The sequence below is a fragment of the Lepisosteus oculatus genome, chromosome 6 (genome assembly GCF_040954835.1).
Source record: "Lepisosteus oculatus isolate fLepOcu1 chromosome 6, fLepOcu1.hap2, whole genome shotgun sequence".
NCBI classification, from domain to species: domain Eukaryota; kingdom Metazoa; phylum Chordata; class Actinopteri; order Semionotiformes; family Lepisosteidae; genus Lepisosteus; species Lepisosteus oculatus.
Window position 1 is genome coordinate 26,218,833 of NC_090701.1, and position 18,470 is coordinate 26,237,302.

An 18,470-nucleotide genomic window follows, 5' to 3' on the forward strand; every position below is an offset into this window, starting at 1 on the left:
GGAGCAAAGTACAATACTGGAAAATCTTAGAGGAAACTCCTGCTTGAAACCAAAAACAGCAACCTTTCAGTAGGACACTAATCCAAAACACAAGCCAAACCTCCACTTGAATGGCTTAAGAATAAGAAAGTCAATGCCTGTGAGAATTTTGATGTAAAGCCTACAGAATCTGTTAGAAAGTTTATGAAAATAATTGAAGACTGTGGTCCATAAACTCTCTCCAAGTAACAGGAGAGAACTTGGGCACCTCTGCGGGGAAGAACAAGCAAAAATGTCCTCATGTCGTTGTACAATGTTGGTAAAGACATACCCAAAAAGAGCTGTGACTGTAATTGCTGCCAAAGATGCTTCTACCAAATATTCAGTTCATGGGTCTGAATACTTATGCAATTGACATAATTCAATTTTCTCCTTATTCTTGTGCTGATTTTTACTGTAACTTATTTTACCCTTAGAACTCTTCAGTTTGAGCATTGAAGTTATGAGTAAAAGATTACATTTAAAAATGTGTATATGTAATTTTTTAATTTCCTTAAATAAGACATCATAGGAAGGGTCTTGATACTTTTGGAAGGCACTGTAATTCCTATTTAATTTGAAAACAGATCAGCTAGGTATAACAAAAATAATAGATAATAGGAGATTCTAAATAAAAAAATTAAATCATATGATTTTGATTCTGATTTAGTATCAATTGATTGCTTATTCTAAATTACATTTGAAACCTGTCAGAATGAATTTCTCAAGGACTGGAGTTGCCCGTGTCTGATATAGGTGAATTCTTCCCAGGCTTGCTGTGGACACTCAGAACTGCATCTGAGTATCTGCACTCCAGCCTTTGATTTTTGTATGCATAATTAAATGGGTGTGATTTACGATGCAATTTACTCCACGACTAAAAACTGTAATAAATAATCACAAACATATAACTTCAGCTTGAAATTATAGGATATTTAATTTTCACTTCTGCAGTTTTATTTTTTAGTCATAGAAGGATTTATTTTTGAGCATCTCCATTCAAAAAGCTGCCTGTGTCTTTGTGTAGACTGTTACGGACAATGCTGAAGATCCATCCCCTTGATTACTGAAACAATGGAATTCGCCTCTACAAGTAATATAAGTTTGCTGTGTTGATACACTAGCCACATAATTAAAACTAGAACTCAAATATAAAGTGGTGGTCTTGGGTTTCTATCAAATATCGAAAATATTTTCTATACTAAATGCAATTTGAAGTAGACCCTTTTTGGCTTGAAATTAGTCAGATTTAGTTATTTTATTAGCTTGGCATTTAGTAGTCTCGCGATACACAAGATGAGAATAATGACCTTGAGCAACATGGTCTCTTAAAAGAAATTGGTTGCAGGGGGTTTTAAAATTAGATAAAAGGTTTTGCATTTGCATTCAGCATAGTAAAATGATCATTTCTTGTCATTTCAATTACTTTGATGAAATTTTTATTGAGCCTTTAGCTGTTCCACAATTTTAAACTCTTAATCAGGCAATCTGCTGTAGTCTTCCTGAAGCTAAGAGCTCCAAACCATTTGAATCGGCTATTGCTGTTTCCTGTATTGTACCTCATGCTACCAGCTAGCACTTTGCTATTTTCTGAATGTTGTTTCCTCCCCCCAGACGCATCCTGACTTCCCCAAGAAGCCCCTGACACCTTACTTCCGCTTCTTCATGGAGAAACGGGCCAAATATGCCAAGATTCACCCCGAGATGAGCAACCTGGACCTCACAAAAATCCTGTCGAAGAAGTACAAGGAGCTGCCCGAGAAGAAGAAGGTGACCCTGAGACCCCCGAGCCTCTCCCAGTAACCTGGCTTGGGGCTGTAGCTGTGTGGAGGGGGCCTGCATGCTGTTGCTCTAGTCCTTTCCACAGTCTGCCATGGTTAGCCTGGTTCAGGGCATTTGATTTATCACTTCATGTCTTAGACCTTGAACATCGTTCCTCGTGGTGATGACGTGTGTTTTATAGTGTGGTGCCTGTGCACTGTGCTACATCTCACCTCTTTGTGTGTAGAAGGCAATGTGTACCCCAATGTACCCCAATGGTCTTCAATGTACCTTAGAGTATTTCACATTGACCATGTCATTTCACATTGACACCCTTCTGTTTAACACCTAAACTCCTAAAATATGTCATTACCTGGACGTCCCGTAGAATACTCTGTGCTTGAGCGTATAATGTTCTGCTGTTCCAGAAATATTCAACCTTGCAGTAGATCTGCAGGCAGTGTTGTGTTGTTGCCCAAACGCAGGGGCCCCACCTGTTTTTACCTGTTTCCTTGTGACAGGGGAAGGTACAACCGAATTAGGTTTGTTTTATCCAGTCTGACATCCCCAGTAATATACTCTTTAATCCCATTAACATCACGCCATATGGCTTTTAAATAACCACTAATTGAATCCAGGGTCATAGTGACCCAGAGCCTTTCCTGGGAGGCATTGAGAGCAAGGCGGAATACACCATGGAGAGGATGCCAGTCCATCACAGACACAAACACACACACCCACAACCATGACCAATTTTCCCAGAATCCAGTTAACCCAGCTGTATATCTCTGGATAATGTAAGGAAACCGTAGCACTGGAGAAAATCCATGCAAACACGGGAATAACGCAAACGCTGCATAGATAGCATCCCAGGTAATGAACCCAGGGCTCCATAGCTGCTAGGGAGCAATGCTAACACCTGCTCTGCCCTGCCTCTCACCCCCATTAAGGTAAGGTCACTTTATTAGCCACATACAATTTCTTGCATTAGGAATTTGTCTTTTAACATACCCCAGCTTGCTCTCCATGAGACACACAGGCACACAGACGGGGAAAAAGAAGCCTGGGGTCAGAGCGCAGGGTCAGCCATTTATATGGTGCCCCTGGAGCGGTTGGGGTTAAGGGCCTTGCTCAGGGGCCCAACGGAGTAGGATTCCTCTGCCGGCTGTGGGATTTGAACCGGCAGCCTTCCAGCCACAGGTGTAGATCCTTAGCCACAGTGCCACTGCTCTGCCCCATTGTTTTAATTTTCCTGTTGGCCTATAAACAGCATCATAAATCGCAATTCCTGCACATGGACTAATTGTTTGTCCTTGCTCACAGCTGAAGTACATGCAGGACTTCCAGGAGGAGAAGGAATCATTTAAGAAGAACATGGCTCGGTTCAAGTAAGTGGCTTTGTTTTGTTAGTGGTCTTTCTGCTCTTGAAATGTCAAACAGACAACAGTTCAGATTAGCAGGCGTCATCTGAGTTTCCCCTTATTGCCTCTGCCTGTAAGTCACAGCTGTTAGATGGGGCCATACTGTTCATTTACCGAAAGTTTATATTTTTGTGTTATCCAAGTTGATATTGTAGAATTTCCAGTTTAATGTCTGAATGTTTTTAGCTTAAATCATGTTTCATAATAATGCAGACACAACCTTGGATTCTTCTCAAAAGTAATGTAATGTGTGTGTTTCTTGGACAGTTTGTAGTGTATAAGCACCTACTGTCCGTACTTTATCACCATACTTCTGTCACCAGTTTCAGATATACACAGGCACAATTCAGTGTAGGCTTTAATCCCCTTTCTCTTACGTGTGAGAGTCATGTTAAGATGTAAAGTTCTTACAAAGTCGAGTAAGTAAAGTAGATTTGTTGAATTATATACATTCTTTGTAATCAAAACCTTCAGGATGACATTGCCACACTCAGTTTTTTGGTGCGTGTTAATTCGAGTCAGTTACCTCTGTGTGGCTTTGTTAAAATTTTGAACACCTGGGCTCTATGTCTGTTTTCCAAGGAAGAACATTAAACAATCACACAGGTCTTTGTTCATGTTTCTGTTTCATGTGACCGCGTCCTTTCCAGGGAGGAGCATCCTGACCTCATCCAGGAGAGGAAGAAGTCGGACATCCCGGAAAAGCCCAAGACCCCCCAGCAGCTCTGGTACAACCATGAGAAGAAGACGTACATGAAGCTACACCCAGATGTGAGTGGCACTGTTTATGGGGAGGAGGTTGCGTTTGGCCACAGGGTGATGCAAGCACTTTGCTAGTAAGATCCTTACAAGGAAAAGTAGACTAAAAATGGGCTACGTGTGGAACCTTAAACGATGCATCACAGTACACAGCAAAATTAAAAGCTATGGAAAGAAATTGGAGTGCTTATTTTCTTGAGAACAGCAGGGATGGAGACATGATCCTTTACACAGCAGTTTGAGTCATGACGCCCAGTCGTTTAGAGCACAGCTCAGGAAGCTGATGTGGAGTTCGGCGTGAATGGAGGGGTAAACTGCTCTGAGTGTGGCCCCTTCTTCACTTCCTCCTCTTGCCTGTCGTCCTCTTCCAGGTGAGTCAGAAGGAGCTGAAGGAGGCCCTGCGCAGACAGTGGTCTCAGCTGTCTGACAAAAAGCGCCTCAAGTGGATCAGCAAGGCCCTGGAGTTACAGAAGGACTATGAGGTGAGGGGTCCAGGTGTTGAGAACGAGGAGACCAGGACATGGAGGAACGTCTGAGTACACTGGTTGTTCAGCAATCTGTGCTCTCTGGGGTTGACTGTTACAAATCATATTTGATTGCTTGTTTGTTGAGGTAAAATTATTCAAATTTAAAACGTCGTTACAGGTTTTAGCACACTCTCTATTTAACACAATTCTGCCCAAGACAGTCTGGTCCAGCTGCATTTGAGAGGCAGAACTGTGCTGTCTGACCTGCCCTGGTCAGTGGTCTGTAAACCCTGGTCCTGGAGGCCTCTCCATTCCAGTTTGTTTTAATCAATTAAGCAAGTAGTGTTTCAGTGAAGGGAAAACTAGTACTGAAGGATATTCTGATTTTTGTTCTACATGTTTATGTGCGTAAGTAAATTAACCAAGATCCACGCCCTAATCTATTAAGTAATCTATCACCCCTATAATCAATTAAGTAATCTAAATAACTTAACTGAACACACTATCTGTTTAACGTATCATAGGCAAATTGTTCTAGGCCTTGAGAAAATGAAGGCTGTTTATTGTAGCTGCTGGACTGCATCTCTCCAGGTCTCTACATTACAGTTCTGCCTCAGCCAGACTGCCCTGCTCAGCTACAGCTGGAAGAGGCCAATGGGAAACATGGTATAATTAGAACCTTGGTTTGGCAACAATAGAATTAACTATTATCAAACACGTATTGCAAACTGTTGCAGACAGGAAAATAATATTTTGCCTTGAGCATCTGTGGGGCCTGGTACAGAGGTGGAATGGGGAAATATCAGATCAGTGGTAGCTGTGTGACTGTGCTGGCTCTCTCCGTGCAGGACAGAATGAAGGCCTACCTTGAGGCACACCCTGAATGTAACGCGGAGGAGCATGTCAAGTCAGTCCTTACAAAGGCAGAGCGCCAACTCAAGGACAAGTTTGATGGTCGGCCCACTAAACCGCCCCCGTACGTACACTGTCTCCTTGACCTCAGTCGTCCCAGCTCGCTGTGATGTTTTACAGAAGCAAAATTGAAGTCTGTAAAAGACTGAAGACTGAAGTTGTTTCTTGTTGTATTTCACTACCAACCAATTTCACTGTATTATTTGAAGTTCTGTTTTTAACAAGCCCGGTCGGTGTATTTATGAATTTTCATCAAGACATATTCCATTTATTTATTTCAAGAACAATAGAAACGGTTACAACCAAGGGGTGACCATTCAGTCAATCTAGTCTGTTTGGCATGATGTTCTCCTGCTGTTTCTTGTAATAATCCAGAAAAGCAGCTTCAAAAACATACTTTCTGTTTTTTGTGCTTTTATTTACATTTCTCAGCTTCTTTTTGATTCTTCTCTGTGTGTCCGAATTTTCAGTTTGACTCCTGCAGGTTCTAGGTTAATAACGCTATTATTTACGGCATTTCATTCCATAAAAGTAAAATGTTTTTCCAATTCTGTTATTATTTTGCTGTTGTGGATGTGTTTCTGTTTTAGTATCACTCCTGCTCCTGCTTTACTCTTTCACCCATTTGCTGTTCTTCACTGTCATCATTGCCTGTCTCACTGTTCACAAACACCAGCAAGCCCTTTAGTGTGGTCGTATAAAAGCTACAAACCCCCCCCCAAAAAACAAAAAGTGAGCACTGATGTTTTTTTATTTTTTTAGTTTGGTGGTGTTGTTTAAAATTATGGATAAATTGAAAAACACTTTGTGATTCCTCCCTTCTAGGTTTGCTGATTCCTTATGTCATGAACTTCTTTAGACCTGAGGTGGAAGTCAATCAGGTGTCTGGTTCAGATTACTTGATAAAACAAGACTCCAAGACGGGAGCTTTGAGGCTCAGGTCTCAGAAGTTGTATTGAAACAGTGTGTTACTTTCTGAATTGCTTGTCTCTTGTGAATTGCTTTTGTAGTTCATGTATATCCCTCTTCCATGGTAAGATGGATAGCAATCCAAAACATGGTTCATGTTTAAAGAGTAAATTGATGGTTTTGTCCATATTGTCTGGCAATGTGCCCTTCACGGTTACTGCACACTCCCAGTGTGTTTCGGCAGAAAGCAGGAAGGACTGATTCTACCTGCTACCTGCAGGAATGGCTACTCCCTGTACTGCGCGGAGCTGATGGTCAATATGAAGGATGTCCCCAGCACAGAGCGCATGGTGTTGTGCAGCAAGCGGTGGAAAACGATGAGCCAGAGGGAGAAGGACATGTTCCAGAAGCGCTGCGAGCAGGTCAGCGGTTGCGGGCAGGGTGCTCTTGAAGTGGGATCTAGAAGATTGTAGAGTCTAGATCAACAGGTCTGGAGGTAGAACTGTTCTGATGGGTCTGTCCTGAACAGATCTTCTGTTATTTCAAGAGGCAGCATCAGGAATACATATATTACAGGTGTCATAGCTGCCCCTGTGAGTGACAGTTAAAATGGTGATTCCAGTTTATCTCAACAAAAATATTGCTTGTCATTTTGTTAATCTTGTGTTGTTCTTTTGTTACATTTCAGAAAAAGAAGCAGTATGAGATCGACCTTCAGAGGTTTTTAGAGGTGTGTGATTTCTGATGGCACACTGCGTTCCCTGCATGTGTATCAGTAGTGTCTGGTTTCTTTACTGCTGGGCTACACAACTCCAGAGCTGGAGGGCTACAGTATCTTCAATTCTACGTCAGCTCTAATTCACTTAATTATTGGCTTAACATGACTAATTCAACACCTATCCCAGGTCTTCAGCTACTAAAGGTCTTAAGGCACTCCAGGACTGCAGTTGTGTAACCCTGGTCTGCAAGGTGGATGCTTTTCTAGTTAATTGCAGTGTGTATGTTGTTAAGCCATTGTTTCACATTCATGGTCTATGTGTGATGTGTGCTGTGTAAGCAGACATGTTTTCCTCATCTGTTTACAAATTGCACTGTGTTTAAGTACCAGGTTATCTTAAAAGAATATGGATAATTTTTGGGAAGGTGTTATAAAGCTTTAAAGGAGTAGATAGTAGAAGAAACAGCATTGGTGTTGTCCCAGCTGCTCACAGTGCTGGATGTAGTGTGGTGTGTGTCTGCGCAGTTGTGTTGTCTCAGCTGCTCACAGTGCTGGGTGTATTGTTTGTCTGCGCAGTCATGTTGTCCCAGAGGATCACAGTGCTGGCTGTAGTGTTGTGTGTTTCTGCACAGTTGTGTTGTCCCAGCTGCTCAAAGTGCTGGGTGTAGTGTGGTGTGTGTCTGCGCAGTCATGTTGTCCCAGCTGCTCAAAGTGCTGGGTGTAGTGTGGTGTGTGTCGGCGCAGTCATGTTGTCCCAGCTGCTCAAAGTGCTGGCTGTAGTGTGATGTGTGTCTGCGCAGTCATGTTGTCCCATTGGATCATAGTGGTGGCTGTAGTATTGTGTGTGTCTGCGCAGTCATGTTGTCCCAGCTGCTCACAGTGCTCGGTGTAGTGTGGTGTCTGTGCAGTCGTATTGTTACAGCTGCTCACAGTGCTGGTTGCAGTGTGGTGTGTATCTGTGCAGTCGTGTTGTCTCAGCTGCTCACAGTGCTGTATTTTCAGAGCCTGCCAGAAGAGGAGCGAGACAGGGTTCTCACAGAGGAGAAGCTGGGAGGGAGCCGACTAGGGGTGGGGAATGCCGGGAGCCCTCACCGGGCCAAATCCCCTTCAGGCAAGGTGAGATACTGCGAATGTCAAACTGAGTGTTTACTGTATTTCAGTGGCTTTGGAAATATTAGATCAGTCTTAATCTGTGTCTAATAGTCATTCTTCTTTTCCACCTTTAACTTAGATGGTCTAAAGGTTAGAAGGAGAGAGCCATTAATGTCTAGTTCTTACTCTTGTTTACTGAAATAATTGTGATTTTTTTAAATAATATTTTATAATAATAATTGCTTACACTTATATAGCGCTTTTCTGGACACTCCACTGAAAGCGCTTTACAGGTAATGGGGATTCCCCTCCACCACCACCACCAATGTGCAGCCCCACCTGGATGATGTGATGGCAGCCATAGTGCGCCAGAACGCTCACCATACATCAGTGGGGAGGAGAGCAGAGTAAGGAAGCCAATTCATAGATGGGGATTATTAGGAGGCCATGATTGGTAAGGGCCAATGGGAAATTTGGCCAGAACACCAGGGTTACACCCCTACTCTTTTCGAAAAACTGATTTTTCATGACCACAGTCCTCAGGACCTTGGTTTTATGTCTCATCCGAAGGACAGCGCCTGTTTACAGTATAGTGTCCCCGTCACTATACTGGAGCATTAGGACCCACATGGGCTGCAGGGTGAGCGCCCCTACTGGGCCCACTAATAGCTCTTCCGGCAGCAACCTTAGTTTTTCCCAGGAGGTCTCCCATCCAGGTACTGAAAAGGCTCACACCTGCTTAGCTTCAGTGGGTTGCCAGTTCTGAGTTGCAGAGTGATATGGCTGCTGACCGTATAATTTGGTCTTTTATGGTGTCTGTTATGATTTGGTGTTTGGTGTAATTCATTTAAACTGTTACGTTCAACACCAATAGTCTGGAGCACAGAACTTCATAGATCATGTATTTTGTTGTCATGTTAGGGCACTTGGCAAATGACTGGGTTTGAATTAAGTGCAGAAATTGTTGTCATTGTGCTTTACACTTCACAATGAGCTGCATTAGCTGCACCCAGTTATTGTAGTATGCTCACGCCTCACAGAATTAATTTTCAATGCTCCATTTAAGAAACAAAAGTAAAAAGAATATTAAGAAATTCCTCATTATGAAATATACATTAGTAAAATGTGTCATGATTTTTATTTCCAGGTTAAAAGCACTCTGCTAATGAGAGGTAACTCTGCTAACTGCTAGTAGGATTGTAAAATTGCTAATTGTTTTCAGTGCTACTACCCCTTTTGCATTTTTAGCTCTTTTGACCCATAATGTCTGAAACTAAAGCTGCAATTCAAAGTGTCAAAAATGTCAAGGCAAGGTGCCCTCATGGATTAAGATTAGAAGGGGAGTGGAGGCCACTGAGCTACCTGTGGCTGATATTGGTCACAGCCTGAGCATGTTGTCCACTGAGCATTCTTGCAAGACAAAGATAAGATTAGAGCGTCTGCACAGTCCAATTTTAGAGACCACCACATTATTCTGTTTCTTTATATAAGTGTTTTAGTGGCTATTGTGTGTATTGGAGCTTTTACAGATAATACAGGAACACACCTCTCGTGACATTGACACCATTTCTCTGGTGAGCAGCCCTGGCATTATAAGATAATAATATACTAAAAAAAAACAGATATTGCCTTCCTTAGAAGAACCTTCCCTGCTCAGACAGAAGTTCAGAAAATGTGAAGAAAGGTTCCAGATCCTTCCCAGGGAGTTGACCTGCATGCTGTGTGTTCTGTGCCAGGAGAGGTACCGTGAGGCGGACAATGTGCCAGACCAGCGGGTACAGAGCCTGGTGAAGGACAAACATGATGGCAAGAAAAGGGTGCGGTTACCAGAGACGCCAAAGACGGCCGAGGAGATGTGGCAGCAGAGTGTCATCGGAGACTATCTCGCCAAGTACAGGGTGAGACTATGGGAGTGAAATACAGTGGTGTGTAATGTAGTCTTTATACAACCAATTTATTTAACCAGAGTATATTGGCTTCACCAACATGATTGGGTAGCCTGTTCCACACTCCCACAACCCTTTGTGTAAAGACGTTTCTTGTAGTTTCAAGATGCACATGTCTGTATTGACTCCGCACATCCCATTGATGCTGATCTTCCCACCATGCCTTCTCCTGCGCAGTTATACTGAAGGGATGTTGATTGATCACTCTGTGTTGATCCACCTTTTAGACCAATAGCTTTGTCCATTAACGTGGCTCCTAAGCATCAACTCATTTCTGTGGCTGAAAGTGCAAACAGGGCAAGAAATCTTATGGAATTGGAAAGGAAATTAGATGTGCTTGTTGGGTGTTTTCATGGTGAAACTTGTGGCTTTGGTGGTGAGACTCATTGGTGTTAATGAGTCCACAATTAGGACAATACAAAAGAGCAGAGCTGTAATGATGGCTAGTTTTGCTGATGGTTGGTGGGTTTGTGCTAGAAAATCATATTTTTGTTCAAATACATCACAGGATCTGCGGTTCCCTGTGTCCCCCAGGGTTTTTCAAAAACCTTATAGTTGGTTAGAGATCCCAGGTCCTGTGCTGTGGCAGTCTGATTTGCATTCATGTTCCTCCTGCAGAATGACAGGAAGAAGGCACAGAATGCCATGGAATCTACCTGGAAAGCCATGGAGAAGAAGGAGAAGATCCCTTGGATTAAGAAGGCAGCTGAAGACCAGAAGAGATACGAGGTATATCAGTATGTTGGGGGTCTACGTCACCCCATGACACAGGTTCCGGTTCCTGTTCCTACTTTGTTCAGTGTGACATAGAAGATAGGTTGAATAGCTTGTTTCTTAATAGTGTTTTCATCTTGTGTGTGTGTCTGACAACTGTGTCTCATCCCTGCAGAGAGAGCTGGTGGAGATGAGGACGCCACAGTCTGCTCAGGCCCAGAGAAAACCGAAATTTGATGGAGAGCCCAAGAAACCACCTGTGTGAGTGAGAATTTCCAGAAATGTACACACACACAAAGGCACTCAAGTATACACTGTTACAACTTTAAAAAGACAAGCTGGTTCATCATCGACGACAAAGGTTTTTCCTTTTCTGTTTATCATCTTTACGGTTTACCGTGGGTCATTATTGTCAATAAGACTGTCTGGATTGTAACACAGATCATGGAAGCAATTCTAGTTTTCTCTCTGAGTGTCGAAGACTGAAGAGGTCCAGCTGTGTTATAATCTGTGATACTCTGCAGCATTTTATTTAAATATTCCTTTGTTTCTCTGTACTCCACAACTTTTCCCTTCCTCTTCTCTTGTCCTGGCTTTTTTTCTGCACCTTTTTTCACTTTTGACTCCTGTTTTTCCCTCTCTGTCTCTCAGGAGTGGGTATCAGATGTTCTCACAGGAGCTCCTGACCAATGGAGAGCTGAACCACTTCAGCCTCAAGGAGCGGATGGTGGAGATTGGGAAGCGCTGGCAGAAGCTAAGCCAGAGCCAGAAAGACAAGTATAAGAAACTGGTGGAGAGTCAGCAAGCGGAGTACAAGGCTGAGCTGGAGGCCTGGGTCAAGGTAAAGGGGGGTGGAAGAAATGGAGCAGGGGAAGAGGCTCAAAGGGGGAGAGACTTGAGAAAAAAAGAAGGAACATGGTGGGAATGGAGAGGGAAGAGGAGATACAAGAATAGAAAGAGATGGAGTTAGAGGGGGAGCAGGGAGAATGAGGGAGGAAGCAGAAAACAATAGTTGGCTACTTATGGGTAGCGTTTTGCAGGGTTTGCCATTTTTTTTTCAAAAATAGCTTAATTCTGATAATGCCATTTTAACAATGTGAATTCCTCTCATTTTAAAAACTAGAAAAATGTGGGGTGTTTTTGAGGTTGGTATTTCATGAGCTGCAGTAATGAAACCCAGAGAATGCCATTCATGAGACTTTTTCATTGGTGCATCATTTCTCTTTGTTCATGATGTAATTTCCTGGTCACAGTCACCCAAAGGGCTGGTTTTCAGTGGTGTGGGTGCACCACTGGAGCTGCTCTAACTTTGGAGGGAACAACTGCCTCTAAAGTGCTGTCTTGCTCTGTTCTGTTTCAGTCTCTCACGCCTCAGGAACGAGCGGTTTATAAGGAGTTCACTTCCACGGTGAGTACTGATTCATTGACTGCACGTCTGTGCATTTTATTCTTATATGCGCACAAGCATGTTTGCGAGTATTGTGTTGTTCTTAATTTCATCATGGTTCTTCCTGCATTTCTCAGTGACACAGTGCTGGGTAAATTGATCGAGAGGTTATGTGGGGAAACAGAAAAGGTAAATGATGGAATAATGTCTTGTGGTGGCATGAGCAATGCATTATCTACTATTTGTAAATGCATTTAAATTAATATTGTAAACATAATAATGATGACCATGACCTGTAGTACAAAATATATTTTCCTATATAGGTGGGCTAAATTAAATTTCATCCCTCACTCTGGAGAGCAACAGTCAATTCCATCCGAGTTTTTAATTAAACTGAACCAGTTATTGCTTAGTGACATAACTTTGTAACATAGTGTATAGGTCTCTGGGCTCAGATCTGCTGTAGACAGTACAGTTGTACCTTGAGTGAGGTACTGTATCACAGTTGTTCCACCAAGCTATGGGGACTAGCAATCCTGGGAGATAATCCCTGGACCGGCGTCCTGTCCAGGAGGGCAGTCACATTCTTTCTCATCTGTTTCCCACCACAGAAACCAGGAAAGGCTCCGGCCCAGTGAGCAGATATAGATACAGATACAGATATAGATACTTCCTAAAACTTGCTGTTGAACCACCATCGCTAGTTTTATCTGGCATCCTAAATGACTCCAATGCAAGAGAGGCTGTGAAATTGCAGAATGAATACTTGTTCTATTGGTTTACATTTTGCTTTGCTAATTGTAAAAGAGGTTAAACACTTGTGAAAGATGCTTCACTGTAAATATATTTACCTTTGCTTTCTGTATTTCGAAGTCATCAGACAAAGAGCTGAAGGACTTAAACCCGATAGCTTTACTTTGTGTATTTTTGCACAGGATGCTACTCTGAATATTTATTATATAAAAATTGAGGAAATGTGTTAAATTTGAAACGCAGGTTTAAACTCATTTAAAAACATGTTTTGGGAAAATGAAACATTAGTTTTTTAATGCGGTTACCTTGTAATATTTTAAAGAACAGCGACATCTGTTGGTGAATTGAAGAATTTCTGGTTTCTTGCTGTTGGAATCAAATCTCTAAACAGGATTATGTTCAGGGATTTGTTAGGTGATGTCTTACATGAATAGAGTCATGTTCTACAGGTACCTCATGGGTACTGTTTTATCTGTCTGTGGTAATATTTAGCAGTGTTCGTTATATTTATAGCATGTGTTCATTTGTTTAATGATGTTTTCCCTTTAAGTTCGTACTATGTCGAGTGAAATGCATGGATCTGTCTGTAGAAGAAGAAGCCATGAAACAGTTGTAGGTGTGGTGGCAGTTCCTGGTTTTGCCCAGACTTTTAACATACTGCTGGACTTTCAGGAAGCATAGAGTTGTTCAATTAGCTTTTTTACATTATTTTGATGCAAAAGAGTGTAATGAAGGTACTTGAATGCTGAAGCCTGCGGGCTTGTTTGCGTCGCAACACCCCGCTAACCCGAAGGGCTGGGGGGGCTCGCCGGGACCAGGTTCTCTTCTCTAACTCTGCCCCCTCTTCCCTCGGTTTCCCTGCAGAAACGGCGCAGCTCATCCAAAGCGGGAGGCCCGGGGGCGAAGGTGCGCGTGCCGGGGAAGGGGAAGGCGGTAGGTGCCAGTGCCAGAGGACTGGGGGCCGGGGGGGGCAGGAGAGCGCTGGCGTACAGGTCACAGGTAACGCCCGCTCGCGTCGCCGGGGGGGACTTGGGAATGTGTGTGTGTGGGGGTGAGTGAGGGGGGGGGGGTTTCCAGCTCTCCCCCAGAGCTTTGTTCCTGTATAATTTTGGAGAGAACAGGTTTCTCACACAATAGCAGTCTTATCTATTTTACATGTCTTACGTGATTTAAGTATTCCCTTTTATACTTTGTGTACCTAATAAAGAGGAACAGGCTGGTGTGTTTGCCCGGGCGTTCTGGGTGAATAGAACTAGGCTCGGACTGTCTGGCGCTGAAGTGGGACTTTCGGTGCTTAATGACGGCCTCGTGTCACTTAGACGGACGCTTCTCATCAGTGTATCTAAAGCCCTTTGGGATCCTTTGGGCTGAAAAGTGCTATGTAAATGGAAGGATTTATTTTCTAAGTTGAAGTGTACACCCTGCCAACGCCTCCTGAGCATTACAAGATAAAAATACCATTGCTGAGCATTGTGGGTCCTATTCTTATTCCTGCATCTCTGCATTGTGTGGACAACATGAGAAAATATGCCCACAAAGAGGGTAACCCCACAAAGTGGGATACCCCACAATTCTAATAAAAGTCTTTTTTATCAAACATTTTTTAATTTAAATCTGCCACATCCATTTTCACATAATGTCAAACTTCTTTTCAGTGGAATATGGAATAAAAGTCAAAGAGAAAGACAGGAATATGTGAGCATGTATGAGAGTGTGTTCTGAATGTGTCATGTATAAATACGTACAGTAATACCCCCTATATGTTGATTCTTTATCTTTTGATTTGCAAATGTATCGCTTCTGTAGTATACTGAACCAAGATTTGGTTTCCACCACCCAAAGATTTGCAAATTCTTCTGACCAAATCGTAAGGCAGAATTTGGCACAGATGACAAACACATGGAAGTGCTTTTACCTGTTTTTAGTGCATTAAGAGTTTTGCATGAAGCAATGGTGGAAAGCGTCAGTTTGCACCTGCACTGCACAGATAACTCTGTGAACGTGTAGACTGTATTCGGGTCGCAGAAACCCCCCTTTTTACATCAGTCTTGGAGGGGAAAATTGATTTGTTATGTGGTGTTTACATGTTGCACTTCTCTAGAAGGTACACCAGGATACAATTGTATACGAGTAAGATGTCTGAATCCATAGCCAGTGACTTGTCTGCGTGTGAGAGCATGGGGGAGATAACCAAGGCTGTCTCCACCAGGAAACTTCAGACTCGGAGGAAGAGGAGAAGACGGACTCCTCTGACTCAGAAGAGGAGGAGGAAACGTCCGGCAGCTCAGAGAGCGAAGAGGATGAAGAGGAGGTAAGAGAGTGGTGATGCTGTGACTTGAGAATCACTTTCAGATTGTAGCATAGTAAGCGACAGAAGAAAGCAGTTCTACATTCTTTGTATCAAATCCTTAAAATCACATAGTCGTATGTTACTAGTGTTGTTTTAAAAGGAGTTGTCATATGTATGTCGTGATCAGACATCCATTGCTGTAAAAAAATAATACTTATAAAACATTGAGCTAAGTCAAAACTGTAACATCAGTGCTACAGGCTTTAAGTTTCGTTTAAAAATTTATTGTTTTCCCTAATTACCCCTTAAAGATACAGATCGATTTAAAACCTAAGAGCAGCTATTCAATCGCAGTGTTGTAGCTTTTTAACATTTGTCATTTCAATGAATGTAGTGTGCCCCAGATGAAACGTTAAGGATAACGGGTCAATGCCACTGATATGGCAGGAGCAGAGAGATTAGGAAATGAGAGCATTCTGTGAAACTGGAAGTGACACTAGCCAGTCATGTGCTGTGTACATTACAAATACAATCCAGTCCACAGGAAGTCTTAGAAACACCAGGAGAAAAGGACTCACTCCTGCTGTTTTCAACATGTAACAGAACTCACATGTCCTAAGTCCTAAGTCTTCGTGGTGCACAGATGACTTAGATCAAGCTGTACCAAAGGCCGGGTTTCATTTATAATTTTGAATGTTAGAAATTTTAACTTGGTGCATAAGAGGTCCATTAGACGTCCAGGATTTCAGACCAGCTAGCATCGTATTGTTACATTTAAAATCACCACTGTATTTACAACTCATATGAGTCCTAGATTAACAATGTTTCATTAAGGACCAATAACCAACAATTTACTGTATAATTTCTTTTAAAAAATGAAATTGGTGTCCTCCTGGCTTAGGAATCCTGTTTAGCAGCGTGGTCCTGGGTGGGTCACATTTGCTTAACCACTTCCTCTCCCGGTTCCAGAATGAAGAAGATGAGGATGACGATGAGGATGAGGACGATGATGAAGATGAAGATGATCAATCAGAGGCAACCAGCAGCTCTTCCACAGAAGAGAGCAGCGATTCGGACTCTGACTAGTTCCACCCACAGTGGAGGGAGGCTGTGCAGGACACGCCCAAACCCCTCCTCTCCGTGGAGACAGCGCAAGCCTGATGGGAGGTGGCGGCACTGCCCACTGGACTGGCTACAGACTGAGGATTGGGGTCATGACCCCAGGGACTTTTGTTCTGGATTGACTCCCTTTACGGAGCTGTGTTACATGTGTTTTTTTAATTACCTTTCTTATAGGTGTTTCTGAATTGTTGCGCGTTCCCTTTTTTATTACAAAAACATAAAGAGATGAAGCGTTCTAGTTTCCTGTTCTCGCATTTTTGTTTTAGCCATATGTATTTGTTGGAGGGGGGAGGGGGGGGGGGCTTACAGAATAAACCTCTCAATTCCCTTTTCAGGGCTGTTCTTATTAACATTACAGAGCTATTTCTATGTACTTGTAACATTGTTAGCAAAATGACTGCAGGAGTGACTAGAAGAGAAATCTCACCATTTTCAAAACAGCGCTATCTGATTTTGAAGTAAGGTTCCCCAGTGAGGGGCATGATAAGATGCTCATTTCTCAGTGTGTTCCAAAACCATACCTGTAAGTGGACACATGATGAACACTTGACAAATGATAGAGGAATGTATGCGGATTGTTTTTGTTCTGTACACATTTAAAAGGTATTTATGTGGCATCTGCATCCATTTACTTTTCACCTGTTTTCTAGTGTCCATTTTACTGTTTTCTGAAGTACTCCCCTGGGCTAACTTAGTCCTCGTAAGCCTAGATTCAGTTCTTTTGTGAGAGAAGGGCCATGAAGGTTACTGATCAGTCTTCAGGCACAACTTGAGATGTGTTCCATTTATTTAATCTCTTTGAAATGGGAAGGTACTCATGAAATAAGCAGAACCTGTGCTAAGAGTAAGTTTTACAGGAGAGACCAGGTTTTCTTCATTTCATCAGTTTATATAGCACTTTACATGTACATTTAAGAGACTGCTTCCAAGATAGGTAAAATTTAGTAAATTAGTTTACCCTTTAAGAGAACACAAGGTGAGCTCATCAGTGGAAGGCCTTCGAAACTTCAGGGGTTCAGAGAGGTTCATATACTGTACTAGACCCTCCTAAAACCATACCTCTGTGTTCCTGCTGAGCTCAGTTCTGTTTAGTTCTCAGTTCTAACTGTGCCAGGCTATAAAGCAGTATTTAACTTTTTATTTGGCTGAATTAGCAGCTTTTTAATAATGGAGACAATTTTGAAAAGCTCTAAGGCAAATCAACCGTGGCAGCAAGATAAGAGTGCTTTGGCCTCAGTCACAAGTTTGTGTGCCCTTGCAAATGCTATTGCTGTTGCAGAAGTCAGAAAGTTAGATTTTATTACTTTCTCATAAATTGTTCAAACAGTTAATGTTTTTGAGTTTAATAATAAATATAATGCTTCATAGAGATCTGAAAATGATCAAACTAGATGCACAAAAATGTTTGGATGAATTGTTGAGCTCATTAAGTACAATTAGTTATTAACAAAACCAAGCTAAACTACAGCATTTGCTTGAGGATAATTTATAAATGGTGAATTTGTTACAGTGACAGCTGACAGTAACTGGAAAGATGTCACCTGTACTGGTACCATGTCTGCTGCTGGGTATAGTGTTCACCCGGGTCTCTTCCTTTTTTGATTCCACCTGAGTGCTGTGATCTAAATGCCTTCAAGTGATACATGTTACAGTTTGTGAATTTTCATCATTTACAACTGTTTGATGAAAATTTAAAACCTGTAAAAAAACCACTGTAGGACTGAATGTGTGCTCTACAAGATCTGGAACAGGGACAACAAGAAAGATATGTCTTTTAAGAATCCATCCTAGAGTACTGATACTTCTGGAGGCCTTCAGGCCAGTGGGGCTGCAGAGAACAGAAATTTCTCAGTGGGAAACAGGCCGCTAAGAGCCCAGGTATAAAAAAAGCCAGAAGACCTGTAGGAAAAACACTGTCGCTGCTTAAGAAGTTACAAATGAGAATTGCTATAATGATGAAAATGCTTAGGCAAAAATCATACAGCTTTCCTCATTTCTGCCCATAAGAACATTGTAAGATTACTGCAGTTTGGGATATATGACATGTAGAGACAGGGAAATGGGAAATAAGGTACAGTAGGACATATAGACTAGGGGCCTGTCCTGGATCCAAGGAATGTAGCTGCCCTTCATTTCCAAACAGGGTTGGGTAACACTGGAGACATACCTGCCAATTCAGCTTAACCAATGACATTAGATTT

General features: G+C 42.3%; 1 protein-coding gene across 5 annotated transcripts in view; it reads left to right on the forward strand.

Annotated features, from left to right (window-relative positions):
• ubtfl (upstream binding transcription factor, like) overlaps nt 1–16,507 on the forward strand; it is a 28,001-nt gene extending 11,494 nt beyond the window's left edge. For 3 of the 5 annotated variants that reach the window (XM_069191116.1, XM_069191118.1, XM_069191117.1), the window contains 16 exons: nt 1,633–1,788; nt 3,103–3,167; nt 3,851–3,971; nt 4,331–4,441; nt 5,275–5,402; nt 6,528–6,669; nt 6,936–6,977; nt 7,968–8,081; nt 9,794–9,955; nt 10,622–10,732; nt 10,893–10,978; nt 11,369–11,558; nt 12,078–12,125; nt 13,722–13,856; nt 15,067–15,168; nt 16,117–16,507. In XM_069191116.1, coding sequence (XP_069047217.1) covers nt 1,633–1,788; nt 3,103–3,167; nt 3,851–3,971; nt 4,331–4,441; nt 5,275–5,402; nt 6,528–6,669; nt 6,936–6,977; nt 7,968–8,081; nt 9,794–9,955; nt 10,622–10,732; nt 10,893–10,978; nt 11,369–11,558; nt 12,078–12,125; nt 13,722–13,856; nt 15,067–15,168; nt 16,117–16,233 — 1,830 coding nt within the window. In that variant the 3' untranslated portion in view covers nt 16,234–16,507. Of the gene's footprint in view, nt 1–1,044; nt 1,112–1,632; nt 1,789–3,102; nt 3,168–3,850; nt 3,972–4,330; nt 4,442–5,274; nt 5,403–6,527; nt 6,670–6,935; nt 6,978–7,967; nt 8,082–9,793; nt 9,956–10,621; nt 10,733–10,892; nt 10,979–11,368; nt 11,559–12,077; nt 12,126–13,721; nt 13,857–15,066; nt 15,169–16,116 lie in introns of those variants that run through there. The other 2 variants (XM_069191120.1, XM_069191119.1) reach the window with 2 other exon arrangements.
• Nucleotides 16,508–18,470: the final 1,963 nt, after the last annotated feature.